This window comes from Diabrotica undecimpunctata, chromosome 7, assembly GCF_040954645.1.
Source record: "Diabrotica undecimpunctata isolate CICGRU chromosome 7, icDiaUnde3, whole genome shotgun sequence".
Lineage (NCBI taxonomy): Eukaryota > Metazoa > Arthropoda > Insecta > Coleoptera > Chrysomelidae > Diabrotica > Diabrotica undecimpunctata.
Genome location: NC_092809.1, coordinates 26,370,619 through 26,387,754, shown reverse-complemented (window position 1 = coordinate 26,387,754; position 17,136 = coordinate 26,370,619). Strand labels below are relative to the sequence as shown.

Genomic DNA, 17,136 nt, shown 5'->3' with positions numbered 1-17,136 from the left:
TATGATTCGTTTTATTAAGTTTTAAATGTATATATTACCCTGCACATCTAGAAAACAAACCACATATCATAGTGACTATAATGAATCGATGATTTACAACCCAGTGATTGAATAAAGAAAAGAAGATTCAAGCTGCAACTGACGTAAAGAGGACGGTTAACATCCAAACATCTATGCGTCAGCACGTTGAAGGAGAATAGTGCCTCTCTGGTACCCATACCATTGCGGAACCCATATTGTGTGTCACTAATATCCAGCTTCAGTTTAGAGTGAATTCTGGTGTGGATAATTTTCAACAGAATTTTCAAGGTATGTGACATTAAGCTTATGGTTCGATAGTCACTGCACTCTTTGGCATTCACTTTCTTTGGCAAACACACAAATGCTGATGTCAACATTTCTCTAGGGATGATTCCCGTAGTATAGATAGCGTTGAACAGTTCTTTTATTATGTCTAGGTTTTTCTCGTTGACCAACTTTAATAGCTCGCTTGGTAATTCATCTGGACCAGCAGATTTATTGGGTTTCATTGAGTTTAATGCCTGACTAACCTCTGATTTGGTTTTCTCTGGGCCTACATCTCCCGTTTGGTTATCTACAGATGTACTAGCTTCTCCCTGGTCATGAAATAATTCCTCAATGTACTCTTTCCATCGACGTAGTTTCTGTTTGTCTCCAATATAATATTTCCATTTTTGTCGAGCAATATATTCGAGGTTCTTCTACTTCCTACTCCGGCTAGTTCTTTGACTTTTTTATGTAGATTAAAGTTGTCATATCTGTTTTGCAGTTCTTCTATTTCTTTACATTTTTCAGAGAAGTAGGTTTCTTTAGCCTCCCTAATTTTTCTTCTTATTTGGTTTTGAAGCTGTTTATAGCGGATCGTATTGATGGTTTTGTTTTTTCTCCTTTCATTCATCAACTCTAGAATTTCCTCGGTCATCCACTCTTTTTTCTTACATTTGTTTGTTGTAAGTACTTTCTTACTTGGCTCCAATATAGAGGTTTTGAAGAATTGCCACTGCTGTTCTACGTTGCAATTATTTCTTGGGTTATAGAATATAATATATTCATATCATCATAGAATGTCATAAACATAAAATTGTACATTACCATACACTACACAAGGAAAAACAGTTTAAATTTTTAAAAATAGGCGAAGCTACATTATGGTTGGCATCAGGAGAGAGAATGAGAGAATGGCATCATAGTCGAGCTGATACAAATTTTATTGAACATTGGTTTCGCGCGCGTAACTGACATGCAAAATCGACGGTCGCTTCAAGTGCTGTTTCTAAGAAAACGGTTAATTCTACACAAAAATGCTTATAAACACTTTTTTCGACGGTGTACAGATTCTTGGTAAATCGATTTTTTTGCGTTTTTACCCTCTTGCAAGGGGTGTTTTAGGGGGAAGCACGGGGGTAAAAGTGGTAACATTTTTTTGCATCTTTTTTGGGGTCCCAAAATTCATATGCTTAGCAAAATTCAGCTTGTTTGTATGGTTTTTAAAGGTTCAATGTCATTTTCGTCTCTGACGACTGGAGTAAAAATGTTTTATTTTTATTAATTATTATAAATAGAAGACAAAACATAAATCTTGTGCACTTGCTTTTGTAACCTCAAGTTTTCTTTCTACTCTCTTGTAAAATTTTCTGCAAAGCGGAAATTGCAGCTTTTGCTTTTAGTCTTCTTCTTTTAGCTATATTCACTTATTCACTTCGATTATACTTGGATGTTACGTAAATTAAAAATGTACCACCATGTAGTATGTAAATGGTCTTTTACTTATCTAATTTACATAAAATATGCAATAAATAAATAACAATAATATCACAACAAAATGATAAAATTACATTTCAACAAAACAACAAGACACTAAATGCTCTGCAAATAAAATACATGTGTTTTAGAATTGATAGGTACCTAATAATCTTAAGAATATTTAATGTATCACAGATGTTAGAAAAATTTCCTAACCTACAACTCATACAAACTAATAATATTATAATACTAAAATGTATGATAAAATAGTAAACAACAACATGGGTACAATTTTTGTTGGTGATATGTAAGAAGCTTTTCCGCATATTTTGATTTCGCTCTCCTGAAATTACAAAAAAAAAATAATTAATAATTCGTTGTCATAGCAAGTGTGTGCTTTTAATAATATCCAAAATTTTAAATGAATGAATCGAAAAGAAAAGCACTTTAAAAGTGGGTAAAGCATTTAATCATCATCAATATACATGGACAATTTACCCATATAAATCACCATCATTTTTGTACTCTTTTCGTCGAACAAGACCGATAAACAAAATACATGTATATATAGGTATCATACATTTAATTCGAATCTCTCATCATTCTCGTGCACGTGTCAAGGTTTACCTTTCATCAGGGAAGACTTTGTGAGAAGACTGAATTGAACCGAGGCGTACCATCCAGGTAACAGTTATTAGTAAAATATTGCACCGATAAATGCTAATAGCGACCTCTAACGGGGAAGAAATTTAGAATCGATGGGGATTAAAGTAAACTGTAAAAGCTTATAAAGCTATCGGACGAATTTAAGAATATTTATATTCCACTAGTTATCAACAATTTACCCATATAAATCACTATAATTTATAAATAAACATTATATGTTCACCATATATTTTCACTAGTGATGGTAAAAAATATGGATAACTGAGTTTTTATATGCAACCTCAATTATCTTATTTCAATGCCATGTCACCTATGGATGCTTAACAGGGCGTTAGATGTTATTTCGATCTCGAATACGTGAATACAAACTGTTGGTTTGGCGATTTAAATAAACCAAAAAAGTGTCGAAAACCCCAGAAGATCATCATCATCATCAGTAGCTCGACAACCCTTTCTGGGTCCTGGCTTGTTCTAGGATTTTCCGCCATTCTGTTCTGTTCCTTGCTTTGTTTTTCCAGTTGGTAATCTTAAGTGTTTTCAGATCTTGTTCCACTTGTTCCATGTATCTAAGTTTGGGTCTTCCCTTTGACCTTCTTCCTACTGGTGTTTGCCTCATAATATGTTTTGGTGTTTCAGTCTCCAACATTCGTTCAATATGGCCCATCCAGCGCAGACGTCCGATCTTTATGGATGTTATGATCTCGGGTTCATTGTATGCTGTGTATAGTTCAAAGTTATATCTTCTGCGCCATATGTCATTTTCCTTTACCCCCTTATATATGTGTCTAAGGATTTTTCGTTCAAATGTGCCTAATAGGTTTTCATCGCTTTTCGACAGTGTCCATGTCTCTGATCCTGAACCCCAGAAGATAGGGTGTGATAATATTGAAAATACAAAATATGAAGTGAAGTGAATTTGAAATACCGTCCAAACTAGTTAGGCTTATCCGAATGACGTTGACAGACACAGTGGCTCAGATACAGATACAACTTGCGATAGATCTATTTCAAATAACACAAGACTTAAAACAGGGTGACGGGCTGCGACACAGGGGCGGAGTAAGGTCTATTGCCCGTAATTTTTGGGGCCCGAAAATTAGGTTTTTAATTTTTATAATTAATTATGTCGAATCGTTGTTTGATAAAGTCGACAAGTGTGGACGAGCATTCCCGTGCTTATGTATCCACACCCGCAAGTGTCGATGTGTGTAAATACGGTAGAGTCTCGGGCCTATCAAGTTTAAAAAGTCAAACGTTAAATCAGTCTCCTGATCGTTACGTATTGTATCTTTTGTGAGTTTTGATTGAAAATTGTGCAATTAAGACTTAAATCCTAGGCTTTATTGCAAATACATTGTTTTGGATACATAGTTAATACTGTGTGAAATTCATAAATATAAAAAACCAATCATCAGCAATTTTGGTTAAATCGAAATCTGGAACGCCACAAACACATTCACCATCCAAAAATGAAAAGAAGGCAAACAATCAAAAAAGAGGTGGTTCTTATCTTCAATGCAGAAAAAGTTGCACCGTTCATTAAAAAATATTTAAAAGCTGTAGTTGCTACTGGATCGTTTGGTGTAAACAAAGGGAAAAGGAGCATCAGCATTTTCAAGTTAGCATCTATCTCATCGTGTTCTGGATCTACAAAGCCTAATTCAGAAGAAGAATGAAAGCTGGAGGAACAACTTAACCAAAAAAAATGCCACCTCCGCCAAACGTTCTGCTACCAGTGAAAAGGCAAAATCTATAAAGAAAGTGACTAAGGCTAAAGAAGCAGCATCAAAGACAGAGAAAAAGCCGGTTAAGGCTACGAAAGTTGAAAAGAAGTCAGCAACTAAAACTGCGTCATTTTCATCCCCAATTCCGACTTCCGCAGAGGCGAAAGTAAAAACACCAACCTAAACAAAGAAATCCAAAGAAGGCAGTCCTACGAAAAACCAAAGGCACCTAAGCCAAAGACCGCCAAGGCTACCGCAAGTTCACCAAAATGCTACAGAAGCTGCTGCTCCTAAGAAAACTATTATAAGACATTGAGGTTAGCCAAAGCTTAGATCGAAGGATAGGAGTGAATGACAAAGAAGATTTAAGTTGATTAAGCATCTACTTTAGGACTGTAGCATCAGTGATGATGATGATGATAAAAGAATTTCTAGGATAATTAAAATTATTTTTTTAGTAATCGATGTTTCTGTAATACTTACATTTGCATTTCTATTAATGCAACTCATATAGTGTCTTCTGGGAAAATCGTTATACATAGCTCTATAACAAGCTAATGACATATTATAATCCACTTCTATAGGATCAGGAGTATCTATGGTAGTCTTTGGTTCTCCTGAGCAAACATTGTTTACTACCAATAATATCATATTACTACCGGATATTTTTTGGACAATGTAAGGTCTGAAATAAAAACAAAAAAATGCGTTAAATAAATTAGGATTTCGTAGTAACAATTATACAGGAATATGTATGGTACACAGAACACAATTCTAAGTCGTAGAAATTAATTGTTGGTTTAATTAATATTATTACTAGTGGGGAGCAGGCAAAGCATAGACAATATAGACCGTCGGATTTGTATGCCAAGTTCAACCACTATTTTATCCCTTATGCCTTTTTGTGTACTGATAATGTCATAAGAGACAAGCAAAAAAAAAGGAAATTTAGGATTGAATCAGGTTGCGTTGTTGAGAAAATCGAATTTTCCAAGATAAAATTTTTCGTCTTTACCACCTCCCGTTATGTCTTTTTGCAGGTTCGTTATCGTGAATACAAACAAACTTTCCAATGACATGAAGGAGAAAATCACGTACACTGACCTAAAAGCATTACTTGTTTAAGTGATAATTAACACCCTTAGGGCATCAGTATGCCAAAATTTTTAAAAATAGAATCAATACTCCTCTATCGATTCGTAAATGGCATAAGGGAGAAAGTTTTTTTACAAAAGATTTTCTTTACAAAGGAAAATTCAATTTTCACGCAAATATCCCGAGGAAACCCCACAGTTTTCATATATTTTACTCTCTTTGATTTCATCTTTCAGTACTCTCAAAGACAAGATATAAAATCGTGGTTAAACTTTGTCAGAAATACATACTATGGCTTAATAATAGTTCTTTCTTTTTTTATTCATAGCTAAAATATATAGTTTATGAAAAAATTTAAAATGTTTGCCTTTTTTGCCAGTACACTATCTACTGCTTTTTTTCCAAGTTTCAGTGTAGATGTTTTGGAATACTATTAGTTTAATTTTGGGGAAAAGACGGTTCTGATTTGAGTTCATAGAAAAAATAATAATGTAGTTTATGCTTTTTAGATAAAGTTTTTAATCATTTACGGAATGAAGATTTCACGGAATGTTTTGGATTTCTAGCGGGTTACAGCCTTTCGGTTGGTATCAAAGAATTAGTGTCAGCGAGCTATAGCCCCTTTAACCATAATCCATTGACCGCCTTGATCCACACCTGGATTTTAATTTAAAGATCAATTTTCGATTTTAAACTGATACGTTTGAAAATTTAATTTTTTTGGCTAGGAACCAGCTTGAATCTTAGACAAGGAAAGGGGGGGTGCGTAATCGTATGGAATTAATTGAAGCCTAACCGGTACCAGAAAGGTTTTCAGGTCATATTTTATTTCTTCAGTAGATTGAGAATAATGGATATATATCAATAAATAGATTTTTTTCAAAATTTATAATTGAACAGTGATATAATGATCACTTTTTGAACATGATTTTATCATTACATATTTTTTAGTAGATCGATATAGTGTTTCAGTAAATCAGTAAATTAAAGTTGAAATCAGTGGATCTACTAAAAAATCAGTAGACCTGGTAACCCTGCGAGAGGTAGTAATGGGCAACGTACACTCACAAAACATGGCGGTCACATCGAAGCTGGCTTCACTTTTCGAAGGTTTATTAAAGGAGTGTTACCTTTCCTCTCTCTTTCCTTGTCTAAGGCTTGAACCATGAACACACCACACTACTCGCATCTAAGTGATTGTGTTATCAAACTGAGATATCGAACTGATAAAAGGTTTTATTTTTAAATAAAAAAAGAAATATCGAAAACCACTTAAACAATATGCTCTAAGCTCAGAAAGGAGACACAAAAAAGTATCAAAAAATGGAAATTTATGGAAGAATATATATATATATATATATATATATATATATATATATATATATATATATATATATATATATATATATATATATATATATATATATATATATATATAATGTTTAGCAGTTACAATTTTGAGCGATAAGGAGAAACTCGAAAAAGCTAGACAATACTTTCATACATGAAGGCAATACATACGAGCAATTCAATTGAAAAACTGCGCTCACTATGGACTACATTATTGTAGTGGCGGCTTGTAGTACTTTTATTATCAGGAGCCAAAAGTAAAAAAGATAGAAAAGGAATAGGCGTATCTGGGTGCGAAATTTTCTAGCAAAACGGAAGCTAACTTCATGTTATTGTGTATTAGATGATATTTTATTAAAAACATTCCTACAATGTCCCGAAGGGATTTTGAATTTCTTTTGAATAAAGTTAGCCCATTAATTACGAAACAGACGACCAATATAAGAACCAATTCCTGCATTAACAAAACTTGCTTTAACCCTTCGATTCCTAGCTACTGGGGATTCATAAAAAGTTTAATGTATCTATTTAGAATTTCTGACAGTTGCATGCACTATTCATCCCCACTGTATGCAAACCTATTGCAGAAGTGTGTAATATGTGAGTAAATTTTTAAATTTTTTTACTGCGTCGGCGTGATATATTTCAAACTTCAACCCAATAGAAGTCCATGAATCTTTTTTCAGCAAGCGATCTTTAAAATCGGAACTTTTGTTATCCCAAAAATAAGGATGCAAGTAAACTGCATCAATAAAGTGAATAATATTTATTAATTATTCCACGAAGAAAACGACGTCATTTTAAATCAACTACGTGTAGCCACAATTTACAACAAATAAAGAGAGACTACACACGCATCACCGCGTTGGCGCCACGATACTTCTACTCGTCCCGTCGCTCTCCCCGCGGAAGTGACACGTAGAAGCCTGAGAAAAATGTATACAAGATATAATAAACAAATTGCCTTAATTTCTATATCCATTGGATATTTGGCAATTCGTACCAGCAACATTGAGCGATATGGAATATATGGAACAATTAGAAGCCTTATTGCCGAAACAATTGCCGTAATTTTTCGAAATTGCTTTATATCGGTCCAATAATTACTCCAGATTGATCCATTCTTGTTGTCGAGCAATTATTGAGGAATCAAGAAATGACCTATATAAGCGTACCGTAAGAGTATTAAATTGTATAAACTTGTTTATAGGATATATATATATACAAGGATTTCCACAGTTTTCACTGTATTCCTTTACTCAACCGTTTTCTCCAATTTTTCCTGTTTAGCCAGTCCCCTTCCTGTAGGTTTCTTCTACTCATTGCTTCGTCCACTTCATCTCTGAAAGATCTTCGGGGTCTGCCTCTCTTTCTTCTTCCTATCGGGCTCCACTCTGTTATTCTATTTATCCACCGATTTTGGTCTGCTCTTCTGACATGCCCGTACCAGGTTAACCTCTTCTGTTCGATGTAGTCTATTATGTCGGAGTTCATTCCCATTCTCCTCTTAATGTTTATAGGAACCTGGCCTTAATAGTTTTAATTAAGGAATATCGTAATCTTACGTATCTTATTAATGAATTATATTTACCACGGAGAAGGGATCCAATTAATAATAACTTCGCCTAGTTTGAACTTTAAATCAATGTACCAAGTATTAGTTAACTGCTTGATGATATTATTACCTAATCTTTATTATAATATATAGTAGAAAAAGAATAATCCAAAGAATGTAACATTGTTTTACCAATGTTTTAAAATACCATTTACCTTGAACATTCCACCATTGTCCTATTATAAGCGCTGCCTGCTATATCTCTATCCGAATAATGAATTAAAGAATATAATGCCATTTGCGTATCACACGGTTCTGGTTTTGTCATTTGCAAAGCAAACTTTTGAACAAACTCCTTATCGCTTAGAGGCATTTCGGATTCTTCATATTGGTCGTTTTCATGATTATGAGCAGCATATTCGTGTTCATCCATAACCTCGAAGTGGGTTTCTTGGAAATGCTCTGAAGGATAAGCTTCAATTTGTGAGCCCAGGATGGTTTTGGTGAGGAAAATCAAATACCCAGTTAAGTAGCTAAACAGGTTGGAAAGATGAACGATTGGCTAAAAAAATTAGAAATATTAATGTAAATATTGTTAAGTATTTAAATAACATTAAATATAAATATAGGGTGATATAAATATAGGTTAATTTAAAGAAGCTAATTAAAAGCCAAATTGAAGATTGCTGGGAAGACGCTGAAGATCAGAGTGGCTTTCGTACTGGTCGTTCTTGTATAGACAATGTGTTCTGCCTAAAACAAACAATAGAAAAGCGTTTGGAACATAATATGGAGACACACATGGTATTTATTGATCTTCAAAATGCGTATGACAGTGTCCCATTAGCCAAGCTATGGCAGGTGCTAGAAGACAAGAATATTCCACCGATTTACATTAATGCTGTAAGGGAGTTGTACGATGATATGACGAGTGTAATAAAGATTGGACAAAAAGTGACAAAAAAGATAAAAGTGACCAAAGGACTTCGCCAAGCCTGCTGCATTGCACCTACACTCTTTAAGATTTATTTGGAGGGGGTTTTGGATATTTGGAAAAGAAAATGTGAACCTATGGGTGTTAAAATTGGAGACCATACACTGTACAGCTTGCATTTTGCTGATGACCAAGTAATACTTGCAGAAGATCAAGATGATATCCACTACATGTTACGAAAAATAGATGAAGAATATACTAAGTGGGGCTTATCAATTAATCCATCAAAAACAGAGTACGTAGTAGTGGGAGGTGAAGGAAAGCACTTAGAACTAGGAAGCAAACAAATTCAAAATACTGATAGCTATAAATATCTCGGTGTAAACATTACAAACAATGGTTGGAATACAAAAGAAATAGCTACTAGAATTGGTCAAGGAAATTCAGCAATACGTCAACTGAATAGTATACTTTGGAATAACCACATCACCCGAAACACAAAAATTAGGATATACAAAAGTATCATAGAAAGCATTGCTATATATGGTTCAGAGCTTTGGGTAATAAATAAAAATGACGCATCCAAAATAAAAGCAATGGAAATGAATTATTGGAGAAGATGTTGCCAACTCACTAGAAGAGATAGAGTAAGGAATACTGAAATCAGAGAGCGTATGGGCATAGACATTGACGTCCTGGAAACTATAGAATGCAAAAGGCTGAAATGGTATGGCCATGTAGAAAGGATGAATGATCAACGATGGTCAAAGAGAATGTTACAGTGGATCCCCACCAACCGCAGGAAAAAGGGAAGACCAAGAAGATCGTGGAGACAAGAAGTAAAAGATGCAATGGAAGATAGGGGTCTACAAGTAGATGACCGGAACGATCGCAAGCGTTGGAAGCTAGGTTGCGAGAAACGGCGGCAGCTGTAATAAACTGGTTATATATATATATATATATATATATATATATATATATATATATATATATATATATATATATATATATATATATATATAGGTGTTAACCGTGAACTATTGTTTTTATGCCGTATTGGACATTTTCAGTTAAGGGTGGACACTATCTTTTAGCTTATTCGTGTTTGTTTTCAGACTCATCACACTCATTTATAGTTTTAATCTGGATAATTTTCAGTTGATTAGTGTCCATGAAGAGTAAACTAGCTGGGATAATATGTGTGTTTATATTTTTCCTAGCATCTTGAGAGGGACATTCATGTTAATTTAATTTACCAAAGTATACATCCAATTTAATAAAAATTAGAGGTATTACAACCATAACAAAAAATATGACCAAATAATAATATCCTCGTAAAGATAGAACGGTCAAAGCTTAATCTGTGTAATAAACGAGAAAAAGTAATTTCATCTTTTGATCCATGAGGAATGTATAAAATGTATTAACTTACCGATAATAATCTCGAAGCCGGACTTTCTGTTTCTTGTCCTTCAGCACACAATCCTTGATAATCATACATAGTAGTTACTTTATAGATTTTTTCATCTATTAGTTGATTCATTACGTCCGGCATAATTTTTCCGAAGAAATAACCGGTTTCTTTAGGATTGTCACTGACGATTACATAACCGTTGTCGTCAAGGACTAAGCAGTGAAGTTCTTGAGAAGAACATGTTCTTGTACACGGGATAGTACCACACTACAACAATATTATTATTATTATTATTATTATTATTATTATTAATCATTAGTATAAAACCTACAAAAACCCGTGTTTATAGAATTATAAGCGAATATATAGAAAACAGAAGAAGAATACATTTTCATTGCATAAAATATAGATGAGAAAGTTAGAAATCCTCGTGATTTGCAGTTTAAATAGTTGAAACAATAATAGAATATATACTAACCATTAAAATGTGGATAGATAAAATTGCAGTGGACTCAACGAATCTCCTTGAAATAGGCTCCGAATGTTTACAATATTTTCAGTTTCGATATTGTTTTCACCAGCTGTTTGGAGATGAATTTATGTTTTCCAATATGACATTATGTTTTAAAAGGGTCACTATTTTATCATCGACTTTATATATTTTTAATATATCTATTAGCCATTGATGCTGCACTGATTGAAACGCTTTCTTGCAGTCAAGCAATGCAGTAAAGGGATTCCTTTTTTTGCTATATGCTTCATTAGAAATGACAGAGTCGATGATAAGTTGTTCTTTGCAGTCCATGCTTTGTGTTGAGGCTCTATAATATTGTTTAGAGCACAGTGTTGGTAGGTACGCTGGGCTTAACAGGATGTAACCAGTTTATACAGAGCTGGAAGACAAGTAATTGGGCGATACTTGGTTAGATCTTGGGTGCTATTTTGTTCCTTTTGTTGGTTATTATTATTATTATATTATTATCACTAATTTGTATTTTGATGTGTCAATTTTCGAAATGGAAATCTAAACGTCAAATACATCTATTTTCAACTGAAATTGTGGTTCACATTAGAGATAATAAATAATATCACTGAAAGTCTTTTGCAAAAAAAGTAATACCTACTCTCCATTTAAATTTAGAGGAAGAACACGTGGCCCTAGTAGTTGCTCGCTTATATGGCCATACCCCGATTTTTATGTGCGAAATTACCCGGTTTCACATAAACAATAAAATCAAACCAAACATGAACATGTTTTTGTGATTTAGTATCCTTTTGTCTGGAAATAGCAATCCATACCATCTGGCTGCCGAGCGACTGCAAAAATTTTTTTGCGTGTAGGTATATACAAATCATAACCCGTAATTCTTCATTTGTAAAATAATTGCGAAGTTGCCTGATATACTTTTCGTAAAGAAAATAATACTTGAAATTCCCTTCTTAGACTATAAACTATTAAACTGTCGTTTTTCTTCAAAAAACGGTTAAAATTATCGTGTTTAAACAAGAATACCAATATTACGTAAAAGAAAAAGTGTCGACTCAATTTCATCATCAGAAATCGTACAGGTGCACCACCTATATTAAAATGTAAAATAATAAATAAAATAATATTTATTTTTCAAAGCTGTGACGTGACTTTCAGCTAATTTTGATACTAATATATAAATACACAGTGAATTAATTAGCAGAAAAAGAAAAAAACTGTTCAACTACTTGTAAGACACTGTGCATAGCAACATTTTATTAAGACATATTTTACTAATGAGCATATTTTGATAGATATATAACCTAATTCCTAATCAGTTTACTTCCCATCAGTTATAATTCACTCTGTATATACTTACATTACTAGTGATTTGAGTAAAAAGGGATTGCAGTGCTCCATGGAAGAATTGGTATCCAACGACGGCTACCGGAGCTTTTTTTCCTTGTTCTTCTTTAAAAATGGCTCGGCTAACGGTAACCAAGCTTAAACTGGAGTTTCCTGGAAAAAAGTTAAGTATAACATTTGCAAAAAAATGAGAGATAAAAATCAGTTCCGCATCGGTAAACGATAAAGAAACAATATTTTGTTTGGAACTCCAATAGTTTTAAGAAACCAATATAAAACTAATTTAATTACAAAATACAATTTTATAGTTTACCTGTGTAATGAGGAACGGAGTAGATAAAGTCCTGAGGGTCCACATAATGATGTTCAACAGCACGTCGGTACCAAACTTCATCAATAGCTTTATTGTGAAGAATGTGAAAGTTTCTAGAATCATTTAAAATAATTTTAGAAAATAAAATGGGCAATACACGCTAAAATGGATAATGGACTAGTATAAAACTTCGATTAATTTTAGGTTTATAATGTATTGGTGTGGAGTAAATTGAGTAGATCTATAAGCGATGCAGCCGGTCCCAAGCCCGGATAAAAGAGGAGGGACAGAGGAGTAACACCTCTAAAAAAACCAGGGTTCAGCTGACCCAGCTGATAGCACCCTATGAGGGTCTCTGCCTGGGGTACAGGTAAAAACCGGTCAACGGTCTTAAGAGCAGAGGATGGCTGGAAAAGTCACAATGGTAGAGAGGGCGGAAGAACCAACAGCGTCTGATCCAGAACGGGCGGCTGAAAAAAAGTTCATCCAAACGGGGGTTGTGGCGTTACGAATTAGCAACCTAACACACAGAAAAACATAAGGGTAAGAAAAACAAAAATCCCAAGATGAAAAAGCAAACATATTGCGAAGGGTTCGGAAGTCCCAGTCTTATTAAAGCGCAACCAAAAATCAAAACATTCATATCTGCAACGTGGAATATGCAAGGATAGAATAAAAAGGCGACGGAATTGATCAAGCAGTTTACAGAAAAATTAAAAAGAAAGGAAATGGAACGGAAACAATAGAAGACCATATCCACTGCTGGAGCGGAGTTATTAAGGAATTTAGAACAAAGGCAGGAGTGGGAATACTAATTAAAAATAAGTGGAAGAACAGTTATAACATGAAAGCCAATCAATGAGAGGATAATTAAAATGCATATAGACATATACGGTAAAGAGACAGTGATACTCGGAATATATGCACCAACAGACGATTCACCGAGAGTAGAAAAAGAAAATTTCACGGAACAACTTCAACACCAAATAGAGCTAATCAAGAAGAACGTGGAGATAATTATAACAGGAGACCTTAACGGCAGAACCGGAAGTAGAGAAAACGATAAAGTTCTGGAAATATTTGGAGAAGATGAACAAAACGATAACGGAGACCGTCTGATTGAATAAACAACCTAAAAAATACCTACGGATTCTTCAGACATAAAAATATTCATAAATATACATGGATGCAAGAAACACGAAAGCTGAAATCGATAATAGACTACGTAATCGTCAAACAAGATACCACAATAAAGATAAATGATGTGAGAGTCAGAAGTGGAGCAGAATATGGAATTGACCAGGACTTACTGACAGCAAAAATGGGCATTAATTGGAAACATAACAAGATCCCTCTACAGAAGAACCGTTGAACACTATAAGAGAAAAACAATACAATATAGAACTACTCTACGAACAATCAATAAGAGAACTATACAAACAACGTCTAGACCAAAAATTAATAGAATTTAGATACGGCAACATCGAAGAAATATACGAGCTTATACAGGCAAGTATTAAACAAGCAACATTCGAAGGCCTTGAAGAGAACATATAACAAATAAACAGCACTATTATAAAATAAATGAACCAACAAAAAGAATAATTGAAGAAAAAAAGAGCTATACAGAAAATGGCTGACTACAATATCATGCATAGACCACATATACACACTGGAACAACTGTTGGAAAATAAAAAAACAAAAAATAGAGATAATACATTTGGCATTTGTGGATCTGAGAAAGACGTATGACTCTGTACCAAGGTCAGAACTATGGGAGGCAATGTACAAATTATAAATACAGACAGAACTCATAGAAGCTACAAAAGCTCTGTAAGTATAAAGAAAATAAAATGTCCATTAAAATGGGAACAAGAATCATAGAAGACTTCACCATAATAAAACAGCTCCTGCAGGGTTGTTTCACATCTCCGACTCTATTTAAAATATACTTAAAGAAAGCCTTGACTACATGGAAAATAAAATGCGAAGGCATGGGAGTACCGGTACGAAACGAATACATATATACGTTAAGCTTCGCAGACGATCAAGTAGTGATTGCACAAGAACAAGAAGACCTCAATAACATGATGAAGAAACTACAAGAAGAATATACCAAGGCTGGCTTAGATATTAACCTCGCGAAAACAGAGTACCTATCTACAAGTGAAGAAGGCATAGAAGATCTACAGATTGACGACAACGTAACAATCAAAGGAAAGGATAAATTCAATTACTTGGGGTTTATAATCACGAAAAAGGCAACAACAGAGGAAGAAATTAAGCAAAAATTTGGACAAACAAGAACACCAATCCGACAACTTAACTCAGTATGGTGGGATAGACACCTAAATATGAAGACAAAAACACAGATTTATAAAAAACATTAGTGCGAAGTATTATGACATGTTGGGCTGAAAATACAGCAGTAAGATAGTAGCGACAGAGATAAAATGCCTGCGAAGATGTTGCAGAGTAACAAGAATGAATAGGAGAACTCATGAAAAAATAAAGAAAAAAACATCAATAGAAACAGACATACTAACATATATAGAAAAAAAAAGACTAAAGTGGTATGGACATGTAAAAAGAACTAGCGACATCAGATGGATAAAGAGAATAACTGAATGGAGCCCCATAGGAAGTAGACAAAGGGGACGACCCCCAAGATCCTGGAGAAACGAAGTAGACGACGCCATGAGTAAGAGAGGCCTAAACGATGGAGAATGTGACAACAGAGAGATATGGAAACGGTTAAGCGAGATAAGGCAGTGAATACTGTAGAATCCCTGAATATATATATATATATATATATATATATATATATATATATATATATATATATATATATATATATATAAGAGTAAGAAAAAAAGAAGAACCTGACTCGTTTGGAAAAAATATATAAATATGTTTTGGATGGGTTGGAGTCAATAAAAAGGGCTATTAGGTAACTATTTTTTATCTCGAGCTTTCAATTGTGTTTACAATCATTTTCAAGAGCTGCTAAAAAATACAAAATATTTTACAAAGTGGAACTACAAAAAAAATATATTAACTCACCAAATAAAATTAATTTTGTTAATAAATTTATGCTGCTAAAGATATTTCAAAAAACTATTCTAAAAATTTTCCTATCTAATAAATGTTTCTCTTACATTTTGTAATATAGTTTTGAAAAACTTTTTTACCACAAAAACTAATTAATAATAACTTGACATAGTTAACTTTAATCTCCATTTTTTCAGCCGTCTGTCCATTCAAAAGTTGATTTCCTTTTAATATAATATGTTCGTAGACGTTTCAACGTCAACGTTATTAGTCATTATTTCCTGTTTTTTTTTTTTCATCTGTAACAATACCTTATCCGTGGTCCAGTATTGTTTGTCTGTTAAAATAAATGTCTTGACGGACCCCTAGACGAGAAGCGAGTGTCCTTGTATTTTCCTTCGACGTATTCTTCTATTAATTATTCGTCTATTTCGTTTTAGGGATATCGCTGTGCATTTGTCTGAGAGAAATAATCTGTAATTATCTGTGTATACTTTTTTAAGGAATATATTATAACCTTTCGAGACTGGCTGAATGACGAAAGTCAATGCCACAAAAAAAAAATAATAATACAATCAAATTATGTCGTCAATATCTCTACATTCAATTATTGTTTCTTCTTTCTCAGACGGAGAAATGTTGACGGCTGCTTTTATACGGAAACGTATAAAAGCAGCCAGACAGAGTAAGACCAGTCGTCACTTGACACTAAGGAGTAGGCAGATTGAGACTTCAAGCTCTAGTTTAGGGCAACACCATCTTCATACAGGTCACAAAATTGATTTTAAAAACTCCAGAACCATAGCCCCCATCCGCTTCTATAAACCAAGAATTATCCGAACGCCATCTTCTTCTTCTTATGGGGCCAACCGTTACGGATGTTGGACACTAACATGGCTATTCTGACTTTGTTCACTGCTGCCCTGATAAGTCCGGTAGTGGTTAAGTTAAACCATTTTCGCAGGTTACGCAGCCAGGATATTCTTCTTCGTTCTGGACCTCTTAGAACGCCGTAGAAATTGAAAAAAGTCGAAATTGTCTCAATAAAAAGATGACGGCATAAGGTTACCTTCGACTTGGGGACCTCTCATAAAGAAAATACCGTCCACTTCACCCGTCAGTTAACATCCTACTGTCAGAAATGTTCACGACAACACCCGCGGCAATCCCCATGCTGTCCCTCACGCCAACCTCCTTCCAAGCCACGTCACCATCGACGTTATAAATGACTCTTCCTCTATTCTCAGCACCAGTAACGAATTAATTAGTGATTGCTGTAGTAGTAGTGTCTGGGGGCTCGGAAGACTGAGACCTCGGAAGCCCCGAAGACGACATCGAAGAGGATGTCGAAAGCTCCACGGAATGATAACCGACGCGGTTTAACTAGGTTAATTTAATTGTACTAACCGCGGAAACCTTTCGGAACATATACACG

General features: G+C 34.1%; 1 protein-coding gene across 3 annotated transcripts in view; it reads right to left on the bottom strand.

The window, feature by feature from the left end:
- Nucleotides 1-1,756: 1,756 nt before the first annotated feature.
- stj (voltage-dependent calcium channel subunit straightjacket) overlaps nt 1,757-17,136 on the bottom strand; it is a 105,553-nt gene continuing 90,173 nt past the window's right edge. For all 3 annotated transcript variants that reach the window (XM_072536931.1, XM_072536930.1, XM_072536932.1), the window contains 6 exons: nt 12,650-12,762; nt 12,350-12,489; nt 10,521-10,769; nt 8,370-8,716; nt 4,638-4,839; nt 1,757-2,107 (listed from right to left, as the gene is read on the bottom strand). In XM_072536931.1, coding sequence (XP_072393032.1) covers nt 2,006-2,107; nt 4,638-4,839; nt 8,370-8,716; nt 10,521-10,769; nt 12,350-12,489; nt 12,650-12,762 — 1,153 coding nt within the window. In that variant the 3' untranslated portion in view covers nt 1,757-2,005. The remainder of the gene's footprint in view (nt 2,108-4,637; nt 4,840-8,369; nt 8,717-10,520; nt 10,770-12,349; nt 12,490-12,649; nt 12,763-17,136) is intronic.